This window comes from Bufo bufo, chromosome 1, assembly GCF_905171765.1.
Source record: "Bufo bufo chromosome 1, aBufBuf1.1, whole genome shotgun sequence".
Lineage (NCBI taxonomy): Eukaryota > Metazoa > Chordata > Amphibia > Anura > Bufonidae > Bufo > Bufo bufo.
The window spans coordinates 230,420,969-230,444,350 of NC_053389.1; the positions used below are offsets into that span (position 1 = coordinate 230,420,969).

The following is a 23,382-nucleotide window of genomic DNA, read 5'->3' on the forward strand; positions in this document are numbered from 1 at the left end:
TCTATCTGAGATCCGTTTTTTTAGATGGAAAAAAAGGACTGCATGCACAGAAAGAGTTAATATTAGTTAAGCACTGAGTTATGTGTACCGAAAATGGTGGCATTAAAAATTACAACTTGTCCTGGAAAAAAACAAGCCTTTACACGACTACATCAATAGAAAAATGGAAAAATTATAGCTCTTAGAATGCGGCAATGAAAAAATTACATGGTCACTAAGGTGGAAAAATGGGCAGTTACTAAGAGGTTAATATTGCTCACAGCCACACATTGTTACATTTTGCAATTTTCAGGGGGTTTTGCCTTTAACTGGCTAATTCGGTGATCTAGAAAAAAATGTTTTGCATCTGTCATTCAGTCTTCAGGAAAATTGCTGCGTAAGCCGGAGTGCACATAAAAGCAGGTTGTTGGGCATATACAAGGATGCTGCTCACCTTCATTCTAGCTCCCCCAACCGCTGATATAGCCATGCAGGTCTCTTTATCTGAAGACACGTGAGAGGTCTATTGACCGCAATCCTGCTTATTTATTTCTCTATGTGAAGCTATATTTGGAGACTGGTATTGTAACGGGGTGCTGAAGGCGCACTTGGTCTCCCATCAGCCGCAGACCTGCTGCTTAGCTTCGGGAGCGAGGATCTGTGTTTTACCTCGTTCCCAGGCCGGCTTTGCTAGCTTGGAGACTTTGCTAGCTTCCTAGGTCTGCCTTGAGCGCCGAGCTGATCACGCGGTGCTCGACTGGTGGGTCTGACGGTCATGTGACGCTGGCCACGTCACATGACCCTCACTCCCCACTATAAATACAGGCAGCCTGCTGGCCACAGGTTGCCTGTTAATTTAGGTTCCTGGCAGTTGTTGGATACCTGTACACTTACCTGATCCTGTTCCCTGATGATCCTTTGCCTGCTCCTCCTGTACTGCGCATCCTTCCTGGTATTTTGACCTCGGCTTCCACCTGACTATTCTTTGCGGACTCCTTTGGTACTTCTCGACTCTCCTCGTATTTATGACCCCAGCTTCTCCTGACCATTCTTCGCTTATCCCTCTGTACTGCATTGTCCTCTTGGTTTTGACCTGGTCCGTGCACTATCCGTTATTTGTCTTGTCGGTCCTTCCCGCACGTATCCTAAGTTAGGGACTGCCGTCCAGTTGTCCCCTGTCATCAGGACTCGTGAGGCAAGTAGGCAGGGCCAGGGGTGAGGGTGGAGTGCAGTGATCACTATCCTCCCCCCGTGTGTGTGTGAACGTGACCGTTACAGATTAACAGGCCCAATAACCACTGTATAATGAATCCTCTGGTGACCCTGACTGACCATGTCTCTAATCTGACGCAGATGGTGCAGGAGCTAGGGGAAAAACTCAGTTCTTTTGAGTTAGGGCAAGGTTCTTCCACTCCTCAGGCCTCCAGTCCGCATTTTGAGCCCCAGATTAAGCTCCCAGAACCCTTTTCTGGAGACAGGAAGAAGTTTCTCTCTTTTAAGGAGAGTTGCAGACTTTACTTCCGTTTGCGCCCCGTGTCCTCTGGCCCCGAGAGTCAACGCGTGGGCATTATCATTTCCCGACTACAGGGTGATCCCCAGGACTGGGCGTTCTCTTTACCTGCTGGCGCCAGTTGTTTAACTTCTGTGGAGGGGTTCTTTCAGGCCCTGAGTACCCTCTATGATGAACCAGACAGGGCTCTAGTAGCCGAGACAGCTCTAAAGGCACTGGTTCAGGGCAATCTAACTGCAGAGGATTATTGCACTCAATTCAGAAGGTGGTGTGTCCCCTCAGGATGGAACGAACCAGCCCTGAAGAGTCAGTTCAGGTCAGGTCTGTCTGATAATTTAAAGGATCTTCTGGTCAGTTATCAACTTCCAGAGACCTTAGAGGAGATGATGACCCTTGTTGTCCGACTTGACCGACGGGTTAGAGAAAGACGTCAGGAACGACAGTTTTCTTCCCAGATGGTGGTCCAGCCAGAGGCCTATCCTAGAGACAATGCTGAGGTCTCCACTGAGGAACCCATGCAGGCTGGCATGACCCGAGGGAATCTTCGCCGCAGACGTGGAGAATGCTTTTACTGTGGAGATCCTGACCATTGGATCAACCAGTGTCATAAGAAGGTCCTCTCTGTCAAGTCTCCTAAGGCAAGGCAACCTAAAGACCAGGTACACCCTGATTTTTCTAAATGTAAGCTTTTGGTACCCATTACGATTTCTCTGGGGGTAGATAAATGGCCAGGTAAGGCCTTTATTGATTCTGGCTCAGCAGCCAGCTTTATTGACTCTGAGTACGCTGTAAGATTGGGTATTCCAATGTTTGCTTTACCAACTCCTATCCATGTCATGGCTATTGATGCTACTCCTCTTATTGGTGGTACGGTGAGCTCATGTACCTCAGAGATTTCTCTAACCATGGGTGTGTGCCACTCAGAGAGATGTTCCCTTTTAGTCCTGGAGAACCTACCGGTTGAGGTGGTACTAGGGTTGCCTTGGCCCCGACTACATAACCCCACTATAGATTGGTCCAAGGGGGAGTTGGTGAGATGGGGGCCTAAGTGTGACTCGTGCTTGTCCGTGTTACAGGCTGGGGTCTCAGTAAAGTCTGATACTTTACCCACTGAATATTCTGATGTATTCTCATCACCAACCCCGGAGATTCTACCCCCCCCCCCCCCCCCCCATAGACCTTATGATTGTACTATAGAGCTAGTAGAGGGGGCTAAGTTTCCTAAGGGGCGAATTTATAATCTTTCTAAGCCCGAACCCAAGGCCATGGAAGATTATATTAAGGAGAGCCTTGGTAAAGGGCATGTTAGACCTTCTGTCTCTCCTATGGGGGCGGGTTTTTCTTCGTTAAGAAAAAAGATGGTGGTCTTAGGCCATGTAGCGATTACGGGAGATTAAATAAAATCACTGTCCAGAATAGATACTCCCTCCCATTGATTCTGGATTTATTTAACCAGGTTCTGGGGGCAACCTGGTTTTCCAAGATTGACCTGAAAGGGTCATACAATCTAATCCGAATCACGGAGGGAGACGAATGGAAGACGGCGTTCAATACTCCAGCAGGACACTTTGAATATCAGGTGATGCCTTTTGGACTCAGCAATGCCCCAGCTGTGTTCCAAAACTTTATGAATGACATTCTTAGGGAGTTCTTAGGTAAATTTGTTATTGTCTATCTTGACGACATTTTGATATTCTCTCCTGATTTCTAATCCCATGTGTCTCATGTTAAACAAGTATTAGAGGTGTTGAGGGAGAATCAGCTATCCGCTAAGCAAGAGAAATGTGTCTTTGGTGTACAGGAGATTCTGTTTCTAGGGCATGTTCTGACTCCTCACGCCTTCAAGATGGATCCTGGTAAGGTACTAGCAATTAAGGAATGGGTAAGACCTTCATCCTTAAAGGCCTTACAACAGTTCTTAGGTTTCGCCAATTACTATCATAAATTTATTATGAATTTTTCGGTAATTGCTAAACCGTTGACCGACCTTACTAAGAAAGGGGCGGATTTGGAGAATTGGTCTACTGAGGCCATTTCTTCACTTGAAAAATTAAAAAAGGCATTCAGTAGCGCTCCCATTCTGATCCAGCCTGATCAGGAGAGACCTTTTATTGTGGAAGTGGATGCGTCCGAGGACGGCGCAGGAGCAGTCCTTTTACAAGGTCCTGCTAGCCTCACAAACCTGAGACCGTGTGCCTTCTTCTCCAGGAAATTCTCTCCCACAGAGAGAAACTACGACATAGGGAATAGGGAGCTGCTGGCCATTAAATGGGCATTTGAGGAGTGGAGGCATTTTCTGGAGGGGGCAAGGCATTGTGTAACTGTTGTCACTGACCATAAAAACCTTATGTTTATCGAATCTGCTAAGAGGTTGAATCCCCGTGAAGCCAGATGGGCTCTGTTTTTTACTCGTTTTGATTTTTCCATTACGTTCAGGCCGGGAAGTAAAAATGTGAAGGCGGACGCATTATCTCGGAGCTTCCATGCTTTTCAACCTACTGAGGTACCACCTGAATCTATCCTACCAGCAAAAATCTTCATAGCAGCTCTAACCCAGGATATCTCGGCTTGCATTAGGTCTGAACAACATCTGGCACCGGTATCCACCCCAACAGATAAGTTGTTTGTTCCCGTCCAATTTCGCCTCCAGCTGTTGGGTGAGTGTCACGATTCTGCCTTTTGTGGACATCCGGGTGTTGAGGGCACTAAGGATCTGGTTTCTAGATCTTATTGATGGCCCACTCTAACTAGGGATGTCAAGTCCTACATGTCAGCCTGTGAGGTTTGTGCCAGGTCCAAGACACCTAGGACTCGCCCTGCTGGTAACCTACGACCCCTACCCATTCCCAGTAGACCCTGGTCCCATATCTCGATGGACTTTATAACTGACCTACCGCCGGCGGAGGGTAAGACTGTAGTTTGGGTAGTGGTCGATAGGTTTAGCAAAATGGTTAATTTCACTCCCCTGTCTAAACTCGCGAATGCCAAAACCCTGGCGTCTATTTTTGTGAAAGAAATTGTTCGATTGCATGGTATCCCGGAAAATATTGTTTCTGACAGGGGTGTGCAGTTTGTGTCCAAATTCTGGAGGGCCTTCTGTCAAAGATGTAAAATTTCATTGTCTTTTTCTTCCGCCTACCATCCTGAGAGTAATTGGCAGACTGAACGCCTTAATCTGTCTGTGGAACAATTCTTGAGGTTGTATGTTGCTGATGACCAGCAATTATGGGTCAAATTCCTTCCGTTGGCTGAATTTGCTTTGAATAACCGTGTCAATTCTTCTGCTGGGGTTTCACCTTTCTTTTGTAACCATGGTTTCCATCCCCGTTTTCATTCTGGGTCATCCGTCTCCTGCTCTAACCCTGAGGCGGATAGGCTCTCCTCTGAACTGTGCACAGTTTGGGCCCAGGTTCATTTGAACTTAGAAAAGGCTCAAAGTTCTCAGAAACTCAAGGCTGATAGGAGACGTTCAAGGGGGGTGAATTTTCAGGTTGGGGATAAAGGTATGGTTGTCCTACAAGAATCTCTCTCTTAAGGTAGATTCTAAAAAGTTTGCTCCTCGTTTTATTGGACCATATAAGATCACGGAGGTGATTAACCCGGTATCATTTAGGTTGGAGCTGCCCGAGTCATTCCACATTCATAATGTGTTCCATAAATCTCTACTTAAAAAATATTTTGAACCGGTAGTACCATCGAAAGCCTCGCCTCTGACGGTTCTTGTTAATGATGCTGTCGAGTATGTGGTGTCTAAAATAGTGGATGTCAGGAAGGTGCGTAATTCCTTGCAGTACCTGATTCACTGGAAGGGGTATGGACCTGAAGAGAGATCTTGGTTACCTGCCAGGGAGGTTCATGCTCCTAGACTTGTTCGGAAATTTAATTTAGAACACCCTGAAAGCCATCGCCTGAAGTCTTGGGTCCGGTGGCCCCTCGTAAAAGGGGGGGGGGGGTACTGTAACAGGGTGCCGAAGGCGCACTCGGTCTCCCATCAGCCGCAGACCTGCTGCTTAGCTTCGGGAGCGAGCATCTGTGTTTGACCTCGTTCCCAGGGCGGCTTTGCTGGCTGGGAGGCTCCCTGCTTCTAGGTCTGCCTTGAGCGCCGAGCTGATCACGCGGTGCTCGACTGGTCGGTCTGTCGGTCATGTGACGCTGGCCGTGTCACATGACCCTCACTCCTTACTATAAATTCAGGCAGCCTGCTGGCCACAGGTTGCCTGTTAATTTAGGTTCCTGGTAGGGATGAGCGAACCCGAACTGTATAGTTCGGGTTCGTACCGAATTTTGGGGTGTCCGTGACACGGACCCGAACCCGAACATTTTCGTAAAAGTCTGTGTTCGGGTTCGGTGTTCGGCGCTTTCTTGGCGCTTTTTGAAAGGCTGCAAAGCAGCCAATCAACAAGCGTCATACTACTTGCCCCAAGAGGCCATCACAGCCTTGCCTACTATTGGCATGGCTGTGATTGGCCAGTGCAGCATGTGACCCAGCCTCTGTATAAGCTTGGGTCACGTTGCGCTGCACGTCACTCTGCTGATTCAAGCATAGGGAGAGGTTGCAGCTGCGACGTTAGGGCGAGATTAGGCAGATTAACTCCTCCAAAAGACTTCATTCTGTGATCGATCTGCAGCTGTGGATCATTGAAGTGCTAATATTGACTTGCTCACTTTTTTGAGGCTGCCCAGAGAGTTTTTAGATCACTTTTTTTCTGGGGTGATCGGCGGCCATTTTGTGACTTGTGGTGCGCCAGCACAAGCTATCACCAAGTGTATTTAACCATCAATAGTGTGGTTATTTTGTGCTATATCCTACATCAGCTGCAGGCTGAGCCTGTGTCACCGGAGTGCATTTAACCATCAACAGTCTGGTTATTTTTTGGCCATATACTACATCAGCTGCAGGCTGAGCCTGTGTCACCGAAGTGCATTTAACCATCAACAGTCTGATTATTTTTTGGCCATATACTACATCTGGTGCAGGCTGAGCCTGTGTCACCCAAGTGCATTTAACCATCAACAGTGTGGTTATTTTTTGGCCATATACTACATCAGGGGCAAGTTGAGCCTGTCACCCAGCGCCTAAAAAATAGACCTGACATTTCTATTCAACCAAATCTGTACTGTTTTAGCTGGTCAAGTTATTTGTAGTGACCGTAAAAGCAAACTTTTTGTTCTGGGTTGAAAAACTATTCCCAAATTTGCCATTCTCAAAATAACTAGTTTCTGGTATATGAGGCCTACTTGAAATCTATCCCAAAAAGGATATCTTACATTGAAGGTGCTGATAGTGTCATTCAGAAAAACCTAAGACACACGCTACCGTGCAGATAGAAGTCTGATTCTGTGATTAAACCTATACCTGTCACACAGCGCAAAAAAAAACAGGCCTCACATCTCTATTAAACCAAATCTGTACTGTTTTATCTGGTCAAGTTATTTGTAGTGACCGTAAAAGCACATTTTTTTTTCTGGGTTGAAAAACTATTCCCAAATTTGCCATTCTCAAAATAACTAGTTTCTGGTATTTGAGGCCTACTTGAAATCTATCCCAAAAAGCATATCTTACATTGAAGGTGCTGATAGTGTCATTCAGAAAAACCTAAGACACACGCTACCGTGCAGATACAAGTCTGATTCTGTGATTAAACCTATACCTGTCACACAGTGCAAAAAAAAACAGGTCTCACATTTCTATTCAAGCAAATCTGTACTGTTTTAGCTGGTCAAGTTATTTGTAGTGACCGTAAAAGCACATTTTTTTTTCTGGGTTGAAAAACTATTCCCAAATTTGCCATTCTCAAAATAACTAGTTTCTGGTATTTGAGGCCTACTTGAAATCTATCCCAAAAAGCATATCTTACATTGAAGGTGCTGATAGTGTCATTCAGAAAAACCTAAGACACACGCTACCGTGCAGATAGAAGTCTGTTTCTGTGATTAAACCTATACCTGTCACACAGTGCAAAAAAAAACAGGTCTCACATATCTATTCAAGCAAATCTGTACTGTTTTAGCTGGTCAAGTTATTTGTAGTGACCGTAAAAGCACTTTTTTTTTTCTGGGTTGAAAAACTATTCCCAAATTTTCCATACTCAAAATAACTAGTTTTTGGTATTTGAGGCCTACTTGAAATCTATCCCAAAAAGCATATCTTATATTGAAGGTGCTGATAGTGTCATTCAGAAAAACCTAAGACACACGCTACCGTGCAGATAGAAGTCTGATTCTGTGATTAAACCTATACCTGTCACACAGTGCAAAAAAAAACAGGTCTCACATTTGTATTCAACCAAATCTGTACTGTTTTAGCTGGTCAAGTTATTTGTAGTGACCGTAAAACCACATTTTTTTTTCTGGGTTGAAAAACTATTCCCAAATTTGCCATTCTCAAAATTGTGGTGAACGGGAACAATGAGGAAAACATCTAATAAGGGACGCGGACGTGGACATGGTCGTGGTGGTGTTAGTGGACCCTCTGGTGCTGGGAGAGGACGTGGCCGTTCTGCCACAGCCACACGTCCTAGTGAACCAACTACCTCAGGTCCCAGTAGCCAGCAGAATTTACAGCGATATTTGGTGGGGCCCAATGCCGTTCTAAGGATGGTAAGGCCTGAGCAGGTACAGGCATTAGTCAATTGGGTGGCCGACAGTGGATCCAGCACGTTCACATTATCTCCCACCCAGTCTTCTGCAGAAAGCGCACAGATGGCGCATGAAAACCAAGCCCATCGGTCTGTCACATCACCCCCATGCATATCAGCGAAACTGTCTGAGCCTCAAGTTATGCAGCAGTCTCTTATGCTGTTTGAAGACTCTGCTGCCAGGGTTTCCCAAGGGCATCCACCTAGCCCTTCCCCAGGGGTGGAAGAGATAGAATGCACTAACGCACAACCACTTATTTTTCCTGATGATGAGGACATGGGAATACCACCTCAGCACGTCTCTGATGATGACGAAACACAGGTGCCAACTGCTGCGTCTTTCTGCAGTGTGCAGACTGAACAGGAGGTCAGGGATCAAGACTGGGTGGAAGACGATGCAGGGGACGATGAGGTCCTAGACCCCACATGGAATGAAGGTCGTGCCACTGACTTTCACAGTTCGGAGGAAGAGGCAGTGGTGAGACCGAGCCAACAGCGTAGCAAAAGAGGGAGCAGTGGGCAAAATCAGAACACCCGTCGCCAAGAGACTCCGCCTGCTACTGACCGCCGCCATCTGGGACCGAGCACCCCAAAGGCAGCTTCAAGGAGTTCCCTGGCATGGCACTTCTTCAAACAATGTGCTGACGACAAGACCCGAGTGGTTTGCACGCTGTGCCATCAGAGCCTGAAGCGAGGCATTAACGTTCTGAACCTTAGCACAACCTGCATGACCAGGCACCTGCATGCAAAGCATGAACTGCAGTGGAGTAAACACCTTAAAAACAAGGAAGTCACTCAGGCTCCCCCTGCTACCTCTTCTGCTGCTGCCGCCTCGGCCTCTTCTGCTGCTGCCGCCGCCTCGGCCTCTTCTGCTGCTGCTGCCGCCGCCTCGGCCTCTTCCTCTGCCTCTGTAGGAACGTTGGCACCTGCCGCCCAGCAAACATGGGATGTACCACCAACACCACCACCTGCGTCACCAAGCATCTCAACCATGTCACACGGCAGCGTTCCGCTCTCCATCTCACAAACATTTGAGAGAAAGCGTAAATTCCCACCTAGCCACCCTCGATCCCTGGCCCTGAATGCCAGCATTTCTAAACTACTGGCCTATGAAATGCTGTCATTTAGGCTGGTGGACACACACAGCTTCAAACAGCTCATGTCACTTGCTGTCCCACAGTATGTTGTTCCCAGCCGCCACTACTTCTCCAAGAGAGCCGTGCCTTCCCTGCACAAACAAGTGTCCGATAAAATCAAGTGTACACTGCGCAACGCCATCTGTGGCAAAGTCCACCTAACCACAGATACGTTGACCAGTAAGCACGGCCAGGGACGCTATATCTCCCTAACTGCACACTGGGTAAATGTAGTGGCGGCTGGGCCCCAGGCGGAGAGCTGTTTGGCGCACGTCCTTCCGCCGCCAAGGATCGCAGGGCAACATTCTTTGCCTCCTGTCTCCTCCTCCTCAGCTTCCTCCTCCTCTTCTTCCACCTGCTCATCCAGTCAGCCACACACCTTCACCACCAACTTCAGCACAGCCCGGGGTAAACGTCAGCAGGCCATTCTGAAACTCATATGTTTGGGGGACAGGCCCCACACCGCACAGGAGTTGTGGCGGGGTATAGAACAACAGACCGACGAGTGGTTGCTGCTGGTGAGCCTCAAGCCCGGCCTGGTGGTGTGCGATAATGGGCGAAATCTCGTTGCAGCTCTGGGACTAGCCGGTTTGACGCACATCCCTTGCCTGGCGCATGTGCTGAATTTGGTGGTGCAGAAGTTCATTCGCAACTACCCCGACATGTCAGAGCTGCTGCATAAAGTGCGGGCCGTCTGTTCGCGCTTCAGGCGTTCACACCCTGCCGCTGCTCGCCTGTCTGCGCTACAGCGTAACTTCGGCCTTCCCGCTCACCGCCTCATATGCGACGTACCCACCAGGTGGAACTCCACCTTGCGTATGCTGGACAGACTGTGCGAGCAGCAGCAGGCCATAGTGGAGTTTCAGCTGCAGCACGCACGGGTCAGTCGCACTGTGGATCAGACACACTTCACCACCAATGACTGGGCCTCCATGCGAGACCTGTGTGCCCTGTTGCGTTGTTTCGAGTACTCCACCAACATGGCCAGTGGCGATGACGCCGTTATCAGCGTTACAATACCACTTCTATGTCTCCTTGAGAAAACACTTAGGGCGATGATGGAAGAGGAGGTGGCCCAGGAGGAAGAGGAGGAAGAGGGGTCATTTTTAGCACTTTCAGGCCAGTCTCTTCGAAGTGACTCAGAGGGAGGTTTTTTGCAACACCAGAGGCCAGGTACAAATGTGGCCAGACAGGGCTCACTACTGGAGGACGAGGAGGACGAGGATGAGGAGGAGGTGGAGGAGGATGAGGATGAAGCATGTTCACAGCGGGGTGGCACCCAAAGCAGCTCGGGCCCATCACTGGTGCGTGGCTGGGGGGAAACGCAGGACGATGACGATACGCCTCCCACAGAGGACAGCTTGTCCTTACCTCTGGGCAGCCTGGCACACATGCTGCAGTGCCTGCGCAACGACAGCAGAGTTGCCCACATTTTAACCTGGTCGGACTACTGGGTTGCCACCCTGCTGGATCCCCGGTACAAAGACAATGTGCCCACCTTACTTCCTACACTGGAGCGTGATAGGAAGATGCGCGAGTACAAGCGCACGTTGGTAGACGCGCTACTGAGAGCATTCCCAAATGTCACAGGGGAGCCAGTGGAAGCCCAAGGCGAAGGAAGAGGAGGAGCAAGAGGTCGCCAATGCAGCTGTGTCACGCCCAGCTCCTCTGAGGGCAGGGTTAGCATGGCAGAGATGTGAAAAAGTTTTGTCAACACGCCACAGCTAACTGCACCACCACCTGATACGGAACGTGTTAGCAGGAGGCAACATTTCACTAACATGGTGGAACAGTACCTGTGCACACCCCTCCACGTACTGACTGATGGTTCGGCCCCATTCAACTTCTGGGTCTCCAAATTGTCCACGTGGCCAGAGCTAGCCTTTTATGCCTTGGAGGTGCTGGCCTGCCCGGCGGCCAGCGTTTTGTCTGAACGTGTATTCAGCACGGCAGGGGGCGTCATTACAGACAAACGCAGCCGCCTGTCTACAGCCAATGTGGACAAGCTGACGTTCATAAAAATGAACCAGGCATGGATCCCACAGGACCTGTCCATCCCTTGTGCAGATTAGATATTAACTACCTCCCCTTAACAATATATTATTCTACTCCAGGGCACTTCCTCATTCAATACTATTTTTAATTTCATTTTACCATTATATTGCGGGGCAACCCAAAGTTGAATGAACCTCTCCTCTGTCTGGGTGCCGGGGCCTAAATGTGTGACAGTGTCCTGTTCCAGTGGTGGGTGACGTGAAGCCTGATTCTCTGCTATGACATGAAGACAGATTCTGTGCTGACATAAGGCCAGATTCTCTGTTACGGGACCTCTCTCCTCTGCCTGGGTGCCTGGGCCTAAATGTGTGACAGTGGCCTGTTCCAGTGGTGGGTGACGTGAAGCCTGATTCTCTGCTATGACATGAAGACAGATTCTGCGCTGACATAAGGCCAGATTCTCTGTTACGGGACCTCTCTCCTCTGCCTGGGTGCCTGGGCCTAAATGTGTGACAGTGGCCTGTTCCAGTGGTGGGTGACGTGAAGCCTGATTCTCTGCTATGACATGAAGACATATTCTGTGCTGACATAAGGCCAGATTCTCTGTTACGGGACCTCTCTCCTCTGCCTGGATGCCTGGGCCTAAATGTGTGACAGTGGCCTGTTCCAGTGGTGGGTGACGTGATGCCTGATTCTCTGCTATGACATGAAGACAGATTCTGCGCTGACATAAGGCCAGATTCTCTGTTACGGGACCTCTCTCCTCTGCCTGGGTGCCTGGGCCTAAATGTGTGACAGTGGCCTGTTCCAGTGGTGGGTGACGTGAAGCCTGATTCTCTGCTATGACATGAAGACAGATTCTGCGCTGACATAAGGCCAGATTCTCTGTTACGGGACCTCTCTCCTCTGCCTGGGCCTAAATGTGTGACAGTGGCCTGTTCCAGTGGTGGGTGACGTGAAGCCTGATTCTCTGCTATGACATGAAGACAGATTCTGCGCTGACATAAGGCCAGATTCTCTGTTACGGGACCTCTCTCCTCTGCCTGGGTGCCTGGGCCTAAATGTGTGACAGTGGCCTGTTCCAGTGGTGGGTGACGTGAAGCCTGATTCTCTGCTATGACATGAAGACATATTCTGCGCTGACATAAGGCCAGATTCTCTGTTACGGGACCTCTCTCCTCTGCCTGGGTGCCTGGGCCTAAATGTGTGACAGTGGCCTGTTCCAGTGGTGGGTGACGTGAAGCCTGATTCTCTGCTATGACATGAAGACAGATTCTGCGCTGACATAAGGCCAGATTCTCTGTTGCGGGACCTCTCTCCTCTGCCTGGGTGCCTGGGCCTTAATGTGTGACAGTGGCCTGTTCCAGTGGTGGGTGACGTGAAGCCTGATTCTCTGCTATGACATGAAGACAGATTCTGCGCTGACATAAGGCCAGATTCTCTGTTACGGGACCTCTCTCCTCTGCCTGGGTGCCTGGGCCTAAATGTGTGACAGTGGCCTGTTCCAGTGGTGGGTGACGTGAAGCCTGATTCTCTGCTATGACATGAAGACAGATTCTGTGCTCACATCAGGCCAGATTCTCTGTTACGGGACCTCTCTCCTCTGCCTGGGTGCCTGGGCCTAAATGTGTGACAGTGGCCTGTTCCAGTGGTGGGTGACGTGAAGCCTGATTCTCTGCTATGACATGAAGACAGAATCTGTGCTGACATCAGGCCAGATTCTCTGTTACGGGACCTCTCTCCTCTGCCTGGGTGCCTGGGCCTAAATGTGTGACAGTGGCCTGTTCCAGTGGTGGGTGACATGAAGCCTGATTCTCTGCTGTGACATGAAGACAGATTCTGTGCTGACATAAGGCCAGATTCTCTGTTACGTGACCTCTCTCCTCTGCCTGGGTGCCTGGGCCTAAATATGTGACAGTGGCCTGTTCCAGTGGTGGGTGACGTGAAGCCTGATTCTCTGCTATGACATGAAGACAGATTCTGTGCTGACATAAGGCCAGATTCTCTGTTACGGGACCTCTCTCCTCTGTCTGGGTGCCGGGACCTAAATGTGTGACAGTGGCCTGTTCCAGTGGTGGGTGACGTGAAGCCTGATTCTCTGCTATGACATGAAGACAGATTCTGTGCTGACATAAGGCCAGATTCTCTGTTACGGGACCTCTCTTCTCTGCCTGGGTGCCTGGGCCTAAATGTGTGACAGTGGCCTGTTCCAGTGGTGGGTGCCGTGAAGCCTGATTCTCTGCTATGACATGAAGACAGATTCTGCGCTGACATAAGGCCAGATTCTCTGTTACGGGACCGCTCTCCTCTGTCTGGGTGCCGGGGCCTAAATGTGTGACAGTGGCCTGTTCCAGTGGTGGGTGACGTGAAGCCTGATTCTCTGCTATGACATGAAGACTGATTCTGTGCTGACATAAGGCCAGATTCTCTGTTACGGGACCTCTCTCCTCTGCCTGGGTGCCTGGGCCTAAATGTGTGACAGTGGCCTGTTCCAGTGGTGGGTGACGTGAAGCCTGATTCTCTGCTATGACATGAAGACTGATTCTGCGCTGACATAAGGCCAGATTCTCTGTTACGGGACCTCTCTCCTCTGCCTGGGTGCCTGGGCCTAAATGTGTGACAGTGGCCTGTTCCAGTGGTGGGTGACGTGAAGCCTGATTCTCTGCTATGACATGAAGACTGATTCTGCGCTGACATAAGGCCAGATTCTCTGTTACGGGACCTCTCTCCTCTGCCTGGGTGCCTGGGCCTAAATGTGTGACAGTGGCCTGTTCCAGTGGTGGGTGACGTGAAGCCTGATTCTCTGCTATGACATGAAGACTGATTCTGTGCTGACATGAAGCCAGATTCTCTGCTATGGCATGAAGAGACTGATTCTGTGCTGACATGAAGCCAGATTCTTTGCTATGGCATGAAGAGACTGATTCTCTGCAGATGTGAAGCCAGATTCTCTGCTATGGGACCTCTGTCCAATTGATATTGGGTCATTTTTATTTTTTTAATTTTTATTTTAATTCATTTCCCTATCCACATTTGTTTGCAGGGGATTTACCTACATGTTGCTGCCCTTTGCAGCCCTCTAGCTCTTTCCTGGGCTGTTTTACAGCCTTTTTAGTGCCCAAAAGTTCGGGTCCCCATTGACTTCAATGGGGTTCGGGTTCGGGACGAAGTTCGGTTCGGGTTCGGATCCCGAACCCGAACATTTCCGGGAAGTTCGGCCGAACTTCTCGAACCCGAACATCCAGGTGTTCGCTCAACTCTAGTTCCTGGCAGTTGTTGGATACCTGTACACTTACCTGATCCTGTTCCCTGACGCATCCTTCCTGGTATTTTGACCTCGGCTTCCATCTGACTATTCTTTGCGGACTCCTTTGGTACTTCTCGACTCTCCTGGTATTTATGACCCCGGCTTCTCCTGACCATTCTTTGCTTATCCCTCTGTACTGCGTTGTCCTCTTGGTTTTGACCCGGTCCGTGCACTATCCGTTATTTGTCTTGTCTGTCCTTCCCGCATGTATCCTAAGTTAGGGACTGCCGTCCAGTTGTCCCCTATCATCAGGACTCGTGAGGCAAGTAGGCAGGTCCAGGGGTGAGGGTGGAGCGCAGTGGTCACTATTCTCCCCCCTGTGTGTGTGTGTATGTGACCGTTACAGGTATCTATTCTATAGCGTATTGAGGGCAATGACATTCACTCATTGTATATTATGTGAGTTGGAATTAGTGAGATCCGCGGTATGTGACATCGATAATTTCATATACACGACTCTGATGGGTGAATGATTGGTGGAGTATCTCCACTTTACCTATGTAAAAAACAGGATCGTATAATGGTGATCATGAAGTATCTTCTCAGATGGATGTGACCGCTGGATGTACTATAATATCGATATCTAATCCAGGATAAGAGAGAGTCACAATTTAATAAACTGATGGTATTATCGTATTATCAGTATTGGACATGGCTGCTTGGATTTTTGTATTTTTCTAATTAGTTATACCCATTTGTGGGTTGATGTATCAGATTCTCATCTAAGACTTATATGTTATTTTTCAAATAAAAAGAATAAAAACAGGCACTCACCAGCTGGTATGTCTATAGTAGATAATGTTTATGTATTAAAATCACACATAAAATAATATATAAAATGCAATAATACAATATATCATAAAATCAATATGCACTGGGATCAGTGGTCTTGGCACATATAATTCGATCTTATTCACTCTATATATAGCTAGCAAGATGGATATGTTGCTTTGTGACACTATGCTTCAAAGAATAATTGCTTCCATCAGTTAAATACCCATCAAAAATAATTCATATAACTGTGCATTATTAGTGATAAATGAAATCAATATCCTGTAAATAAAATCAAACAGTAAATGTCCTATGGAAGGAAAATATCATGTGAAAAATATCATGTGAAAAATATAAGAAAGAAGTGTCCTAAGAAAAATAGGATCAATATCCTGTGAAAAATATCGGGGATAACCACATTAACAGATACGGGTGAGCCACGATATAAATATATTCTACCATATGTTATTTTTCGTTGTGATGTATTGTATACCCATTATCTCTCCCCTGATGAACCTTTACTAGGAAAAACGCGTTGGAAGGTTTTAGGGATTTTTAAAGGGTGAGTTAGGGCAGGCACGGGACCGCAGGCCACCCACCATCAGGGTGTTCCTGTGGGTTAAGGCTTTAGAGAGGGTCCCCGTAGGGATAGAGTGGTTCCCTCTCGTATCCTCTCTAATTTCATCTAGCCCCTCCTCTCAGATATTGTATTTTTTGTTGTGTGTGCAAAAGTGGGTGGATTATTTAAATATTGAATAATAAAATTTCTGTTTTATTCATGCTCACTGTGATTCGGAGTGCACATAAGCTGTACAGGTGAAAGGCTAAATGTTCTGCAGATAGTAACCTTCTTCATTTATCCCTTCCAGATATTTGACATAACTATACATCTTAATGGTGGAAGGGGTTCATGACGCTGAGTCCCATTCCAGGTGCCAGCTTTGTTATACAGCTGACACCGAAGCCTGCCATTGTAAACTGCCTCAGGCAGGGCTAAATAGGGAAAAGACAGAATAAGCATAGACAGCAATACTAAAGTACTGCATTCTATGGTATAGCAATGGAACAATCACATTTTGAAGACCCCTAGGGGGACTAAAAATAAAAGTAAAAGAAGGATTTAAAAATATTAAAAATCAAAATTCAAATAATCTCTTTCCTAATTTTTATGTAAAATAAATATACAATAATTAGTATTGGCATATATAAAAATGCCCAAATTATTAAGATATAAAAGTATTTATCGTGTGAGGTAAATACCATAAAGGGAAAAAAAATCTAAATGTTTGAATAGCCATTTTTTGTTCAACAATTGAATAAAAAGTGATCAAAAAGTGTAATGTACCCCAAAATGGTATAAATGATAAAATATAAAAAAACACCATCCCTTACACCGCCCTGTAGACAGAAATATAAAAAAGTTATGGGTGTCAGAATATGGCAACAGAAAGAAAAATAGTATTTTCTAAGTTGTCTATTTTTTTTAAAAAAGTAGTAAAGCATAAGGCATAGGACAAGAAAAACAACATAAACTTGGTATCACTATAATCATACTGTCTCGGCTATTTCCGCCGGGCCCATAGAAGTGAATGGGAGGGGTGGCCGTTCATGTGCTGTGCGCTCCTATTCACTTCTATGGGGAGAGCACTTGGTGGTGGCCGGACAGGAGTCCTCCAGCCACCACCTTGCGGGGCCCCGTTCCCAATATAGATGTGGGTCCCAGCGGTGGGACCCGCACCTACAAGACAATGGGGGTATATCCTAGCGATATGCTCCCATTGTCTGAGATGAGACAACCCCTTTATTCTGTCTCAGAGATGTTCTACAACGTTGCACGTCTGTTTGAACTTCCACATTCCTTCCTATCAGCACATGCTCCACTTGGCCGTGAACAAGGTCCATGTAATGGGGCCAAAACAGTGGCCAATGGGGCCAAAACAGTGTCGGCCATTTTCATGTACATTTTTGAGCACCTTTAATAAAGACTAAAGACACCATGAAGAGGCACCGGCCTCTACATAACTTTGGCGCATCCACTGCCAGTCTAAATGTAAGACAGCTTCCTTGCTGGATTTAATTTAGACCATTTTCTACACCTAAACAGGCGGAGAAACCGGCCCATGCCACTCCCCCCTTTTTTAGACCTGACGTGAGCAGGGAAAAGTAGCAGAATGCGGCATAAATAACATTTGCGCCACAATCTGCGACAGATATATGCCAGAAAACTGCCCTATATCTGATAGTACATGAGCCCCACTGTTTTCATCTAATAGAGTGCCGTGGTGTATTGATTTAATTTTACTATAAATTACTCTTACCATTGAGCACCGACCAACCAATCCGGGTGCTGACCAGTTTTTGCAAAACTGTGGCAAACACAGATGATTTTTTTGCTAAGATTTAACAGCATCCATGAAAATGGCTTCCAGGGACAGGAAGAAGGAATGTAGGTAGGTAGGTAAGTAGATAGATAGATAAATATGAGATAGATAGATACATAGATAGGTAATAGATAAATATGAGATAGATACATAGATAACCTGGTTTCTGCTCTTCTCTTGCAGGCATTGGGTACGGAACGATGATAATGTCATTTCTTGTCAATATCTACTATATAATAATACTTGCATGGTCTTTCTTTTACCTTTTCAATTCGTTTACCTCCCATTTGCCCTGGGTCAGCTGCAACCACACATGGAACACAGGTATTAATCGCTTATCTTGGAGTCAGTGGTAAGGTATATCCCAGGGCTGCTCCCTGGAAGTGAGGGATTTAGATTAATTATTTAGCTGGTCCTCATACTGCCATCTAGCATTATGATACGTGGACACTTGCTACACAGGAGCAGGGCCGGCTCCAGGTTCATGTGGGCCCTTGGGTGATAAAGTATCATTGGGTCCCCTTGTGGAATTTTGCACGGCGCATACAGCAATGAAACTGCATGTATTATAGATTAAATACTTTACACAGAGCATGCTACAGAGCGGATATGTGTGAATCAGTCCTTATGTGCCTACTGTTATTTTCTACCCAGTGTTTCAGTCCCTCAGGTCTATTCACAGATATGTGCACCCTCACAGTAGATATGCCAAGATACAGTATGTGCCCCCTCATAGTAGATATGCCAAGATATGTGCCCCCCTCACAGTAGATATCCCAAAATATGTGCTCCCTCACAGTTGATATGCCAAGATATGTGCCCCCTCACAGTTGATATGCCAAGATATGTGCCCCCTCACAGTAGATATGCCAAGATATGTGCCCTCTCACAGTAGATACTCCAAGATATGTGCCCCCTCACAGTACATATGCCAAGATATGTGCCCCCTTCACAGTAGACATCCCAAAATATGTGCCCCCTCACAGTCGATATGCCAAGAAGTGTGCCCCCTTCACAGTAGATATGCCAAGATATGTGCCCCCTTCACAGTGGTTATTCCCAGATGTGCCCCCTTCACAGGAAGTGAAAAAAAAAAACAATAAATACCCCTCGCCTCAATCACCTGGCTCCTCCCATGATCTGCACTCCCCATCAGCAGCAGGATACTGTGACACATCGCGCTGCTGTGTAGGAGGAGCAGAGGCTGATTCCCAGCCTGCCCCGCTCCTCCTCCTACACAGATCAGCAGGACGCTGTGTGAGGGCATCGTGCTGCTCCTGCTGTGGAGTGCTGGCGACTCAATGGTGGAGCCGGGAGCAAAAAGTTCCCCGTTTCAGTGGCGTGCCTATCGTGTTTGGCACCTGGGGCGAGTCCTTTCTCTAGCACCCCCCAATACTTAAAATTGTACCCCCTCACAGTAGTATTACCCTCATTGTACAACCTTCACAGTAGGCTCCTCCACGTGTGCGCTAGCCACTGGCCGGGGCAGCGCGCTAGGTGAGAGTTAGAGCAAGAAGCGTCTCATCAGATCTATACAGCGCTTCCTGGAACAACGGGATCACACCATATCACGGAACGACTATTTACCAGATACAGGTAGAGATCTCGTTATTAGTGTCCTGTGCATATACATGTAATAATCCTCACCCTCCCCTACCCTCTCTGTATGCCAGCGCCGGTATTATATACACATATATATATAGCTATCAGCCATCTATTATCGGTGAGAGCAGGTTGGACACTCACCCCAATACTAGGCAGCGGCAAACAAGGTGATAACATCAGCCTCAGAGATATACCTAACGGCAGCGCAAGTGTCTCTGTTCATCATAAACTTAATTGCAACCTTCACAGTAGTTTTGTACAGAAGTGTGCCCCCTCACAGTAGTTATGCCCACATTGTGCCCTCTTACAGTAGTTATGCCCTCTCTGTGCCCCTTTCACTGTTGTAATGCCCTATCTGTGCCCCCTTTACAGTAATAATCCCCATTGTGCCCCCTTTATAGTAATAATTCCCATTGTGCCCCCTTCAGAGTAGAAATACCCTTTGTGCCCCCTTCACAGTAATAATGCCCACTGTGCCCCATTCATTGTAGTAATGCCCTCTGGCTCTGTGCCCCCTCTATAGTAGAAATCCCCATTGTGCCCCCTTCACATTAGTAATGCCCTCTGTGCCCCCTCCAGAGTAGTAATGTCCTCTGTGTCCCTTCCATAGTAGAAATGCCCTATGTGCCCCCTCCATAGTAATAAAGACCTCTGTGCCCCTCCATAGTAAAAAAAATGTCATCTTTGCCCCCTCCATAGTAATAAGGACCTCTGTGCCCCTTCCATAGTAATAAAGACCTCTGTGCCCCCTCCATAGTAATAAAGTCCTCTGTGACCCCTCTGTATTAAAAACTAAAAAAATACAGTAACTACTCACCTTGTTTGTTCCTGAAGCTCACAGACCTCTCTTCTCTGCAGGCACAGATCGCTCTGCAGCATGGTGTGGGCGGAGCCTATGCAGATTACTGGGCTGCCAGCTCCGCCAACACAGGCAGGCAGTGCGATCCGTGCCTGCAGGCTGAATGTTGGAGCGGGTAGAAGTCTTACTGCTTCACCATTCAGAGCGCCGCCGGTCTGAGGGAGAGAAGGAGCCCGGGGAGCTGAGCGGTGAGTGACAGGACCCAGCTCTCTGCGCTCCAGCAATGAGCGCTTCCATCTGTATTGATGGAAGCGCTCATTGCTTCTGGCCTCTGGAAGCTGTGCTGTTGGCCCCGGCACTTGCCCGGCTATGCCGGGTGCTGATGCCAGCCTTGCATCATGCTGATGCCAGCCGGGGCTCCAACCATTGTTCTTGCTGTGTACTGGCAAGATTGTAATTTTCGTACTTTATGTTGATAATTCGCTGACATATGTGTTGCATAGTAAGTGCTTCCTCACCCTATCAAAAATCAGCAGTTTTAGAGTACATATAAATTAATTTGCAATTTATATAATTTTTTTGCATTGCAGATATAGATAGGTCTATTTTTTACTTTATTTTTTTTACTGTACACATTTCACACTAAATAATCTGAGTTGTTCAGGTCATGTGGATACCTATTATTAATAGTGTAATTTTTGCTTTTATGTAAAGTGTGTGCAATAAAAAAAACAATCATGTATTAATTTGCAAGATTTTTATTTTAAAATTTTGTAATAATTATTTTACAATATTTTTTAGAATCTCATTTCCAAAAATTATTTTATACTTATATTGTATTGGCATACTCCTTTATGTTAATACATTATGCTCTGTGTTTCTATGGCACAGGCTATGATTAGGGCAGCAGTAGTGTGCTCTAAATGCAGGGTTACTGAACTTGCAGTTCTGGGGTCCTTTCTAGGTCCCCAGGGCTGATTGCAGTGCGCTTACCCGGCCTCTGATCAGGTCACTGGGACCCAAACAGAGGGGGAAATCCCCTTTGATCATGCTGTTGTCACAGACTGCGGCATTCAAATGATTAACTCCTTAAGGACACAGCCTTATTTCACCTTAGGACCAGGACATTTTTTGCAAATCTGACCAGTGTCACTTTAAGTGGTGATAACTTCAAAAAGCCTTGACTTATCCAGGCCATTCTGAGATTGTTTTTTCATCACATATTGTACTTCATGACACTGGTAAAATGAAGTAAAAAAAAAAAAAAAAATTGCATAAAAAAATACCAAATTTACCAAAAAATTTGGAAAAATTAGCAAGTTTCAAAATTTCTGTTTCTCTACTTCTGTAATACATAGTAATACCCCTAAAAATTGTGATGACTTTACATTCCCCATATGTCTACTTCATGTTTGAATTCTTTTGGGAATGATATTTTATTTTTTGGGGATGTTACAAGGCTTAGAAGTTTAGAAGCAATTTTTAGGGACCACTACAGGTCTGAAGGACATCCCTCTTGTCCTTATACCTAACCAGCAACAGGCTTCCAGTGGTAAGGGCACGGGTCTCACCCCTGGGGATAGGTACCTGGAGGGGGTGGGCAGGGAGGCCGCGTTGATTTTTCCGCACGGTCCCACAAGCGGATGTGGATCTGGCGGCAAGGGACTGGAACAAGGGGATACTGGTATAAAAGTTATCCACGTAAAGGTGGTAACCCTTATCCAGCAGTGGGTACATAAGGTCCCACACAAGTTTCCCGGTAACACCCAGAGTGGGGGGACATTCTGGGGGTTGAATCCGGGAATCTCGCCCCTCGTATACACAAAATTTGTAAGTGAAACCTGAGGTACTCTCACAAATTTTGTATAGCTTCATGCCATACCTCGCCCGCTTGGAGGGCACATACTGGCGGAAAATGAGTCTCCCCTTGAACGCAATGAGAGACTCATGAACCGCGACCTCCTTTCCAGGTACATAGGCCTCTATGAATTTGGCCCCAAAGTGATCGATGACCGGCCGTATCTTATACAGATGGTCATGGGCAGGATCACCTCAGGGGGAACATGCTGCATTATCTGAATAATGCAGACATTTCCGGATGGCCTCAAACCGGGAGCGTGTCATGGCCATACTGTAAAGTGGGGTCTGGTATAGGACGTCCCCACTCCAGTATTGCCTGACACTGGGTTTCTTGACCAGGCCCATATGCAGCACGAGGCCCCAAAATGTCCTCATTTCGGCTGCACTGACCGGCGTCCAGCCACCGGGCCTGGCCAAAAAGGAGCCCGGGTGTTGAGCAACGAACTGTTGGGCGTTCAGGTTCGTCTGCTCCACCATCAGATTTACCAGTGGGTCACTGAAAAAATGACAAAAAAGTCATATTCAGTGTAGCCCACTGTGAAAATCTGGATTCCTGATTGGCCTACAAATTCAGGAATCACGGGCTCATATCACTCTGGGCTACACCAGACTAGTTCACCGGCAGGGTGCTTCTGTGGATTTAACTGGTGGGCCGGGAAACCAGTACGAGCCCCAGAGCTGCTCGTACTAGTGTGGGCCACAGGGTCCCTAGCATGGCGGTCCCCTTGCTCTACCTAGCGGCATCTCCGCCGCCTTGGGGGCTCATCATCATCGCTAGATGATGAGGAGGACGCGGATGACAACAGGAAAGTGGGGTCATCCTCGTCCTCACTGGGACTCTCGGAGTCGGAGGCAAGCTGGGCGTATGCCTCCTTGGCCGAGAACGTCCATTCCGTCGGCCATGTACATTCTGCATTTTGCGGTCCATGTCTGCGGACAAGAATAGGACATGTTCTATTTTTTTGCGGGGCCGCGGAATGGAAGTGCGGATGCGGACAGCACACTGTGTGCTGTCCACATCTTTTGCAGCCCCATTGCGAATGAATGGGTCGGCACCCGTTCCTCAAAATTGCAGAACGGATGCTGACCAATTTTGCTGACATGTGAATAGACCCTTAATCTGATCCGTCAGAAGAAAAGAAAAAACTAAACACGAGATACAGTAAAAAAAAAAAAAACTGTTACATCATTATGCAAAGGATCCATTTTTTTAACGGGAACCCGTGTTTTATTTTTTCTCTTCTTCTTCCGTCTGAGATCAGTTTTTTTTCAGACAGAAAAATAGTACTGCATGCAGGACTTCTTTCCATCTTAAAAAAAACTGATCTCAGACTGAATTGGCTCAAATGGAGGCAAACTGATGCAACAGGATCCAATTTTACAAGATCCTGTTTTTTTTTT

General features: G+C 47.2%; 1 protein-coding gene across 2 annotated transcripts in view; it reads left to right on the forward strand.

Annotated features, from left to right (window-relative positions):
• The window catches only part of LOC121004217 (sodium- and chloride-dependent betaine transporter-like), a 140,276-nt gene that overhangs the window by 34,136 nt on the left and 82,758 nt on the right, over positions 1–23,382 (forward strand). For both annotated transcript variants that reach the window (XM_040436389.1, XM_040436393.1), the window contains exon 4: positions 17,901–18,041. In XM_040436389.1, coding sequence (XP_040292323.1) covers positions 17,901–18,041 — 141 coding nt within the window. The remainder of the gene's footprint in view (positions 1–17,900; positions 18,042–23,382) is intronic.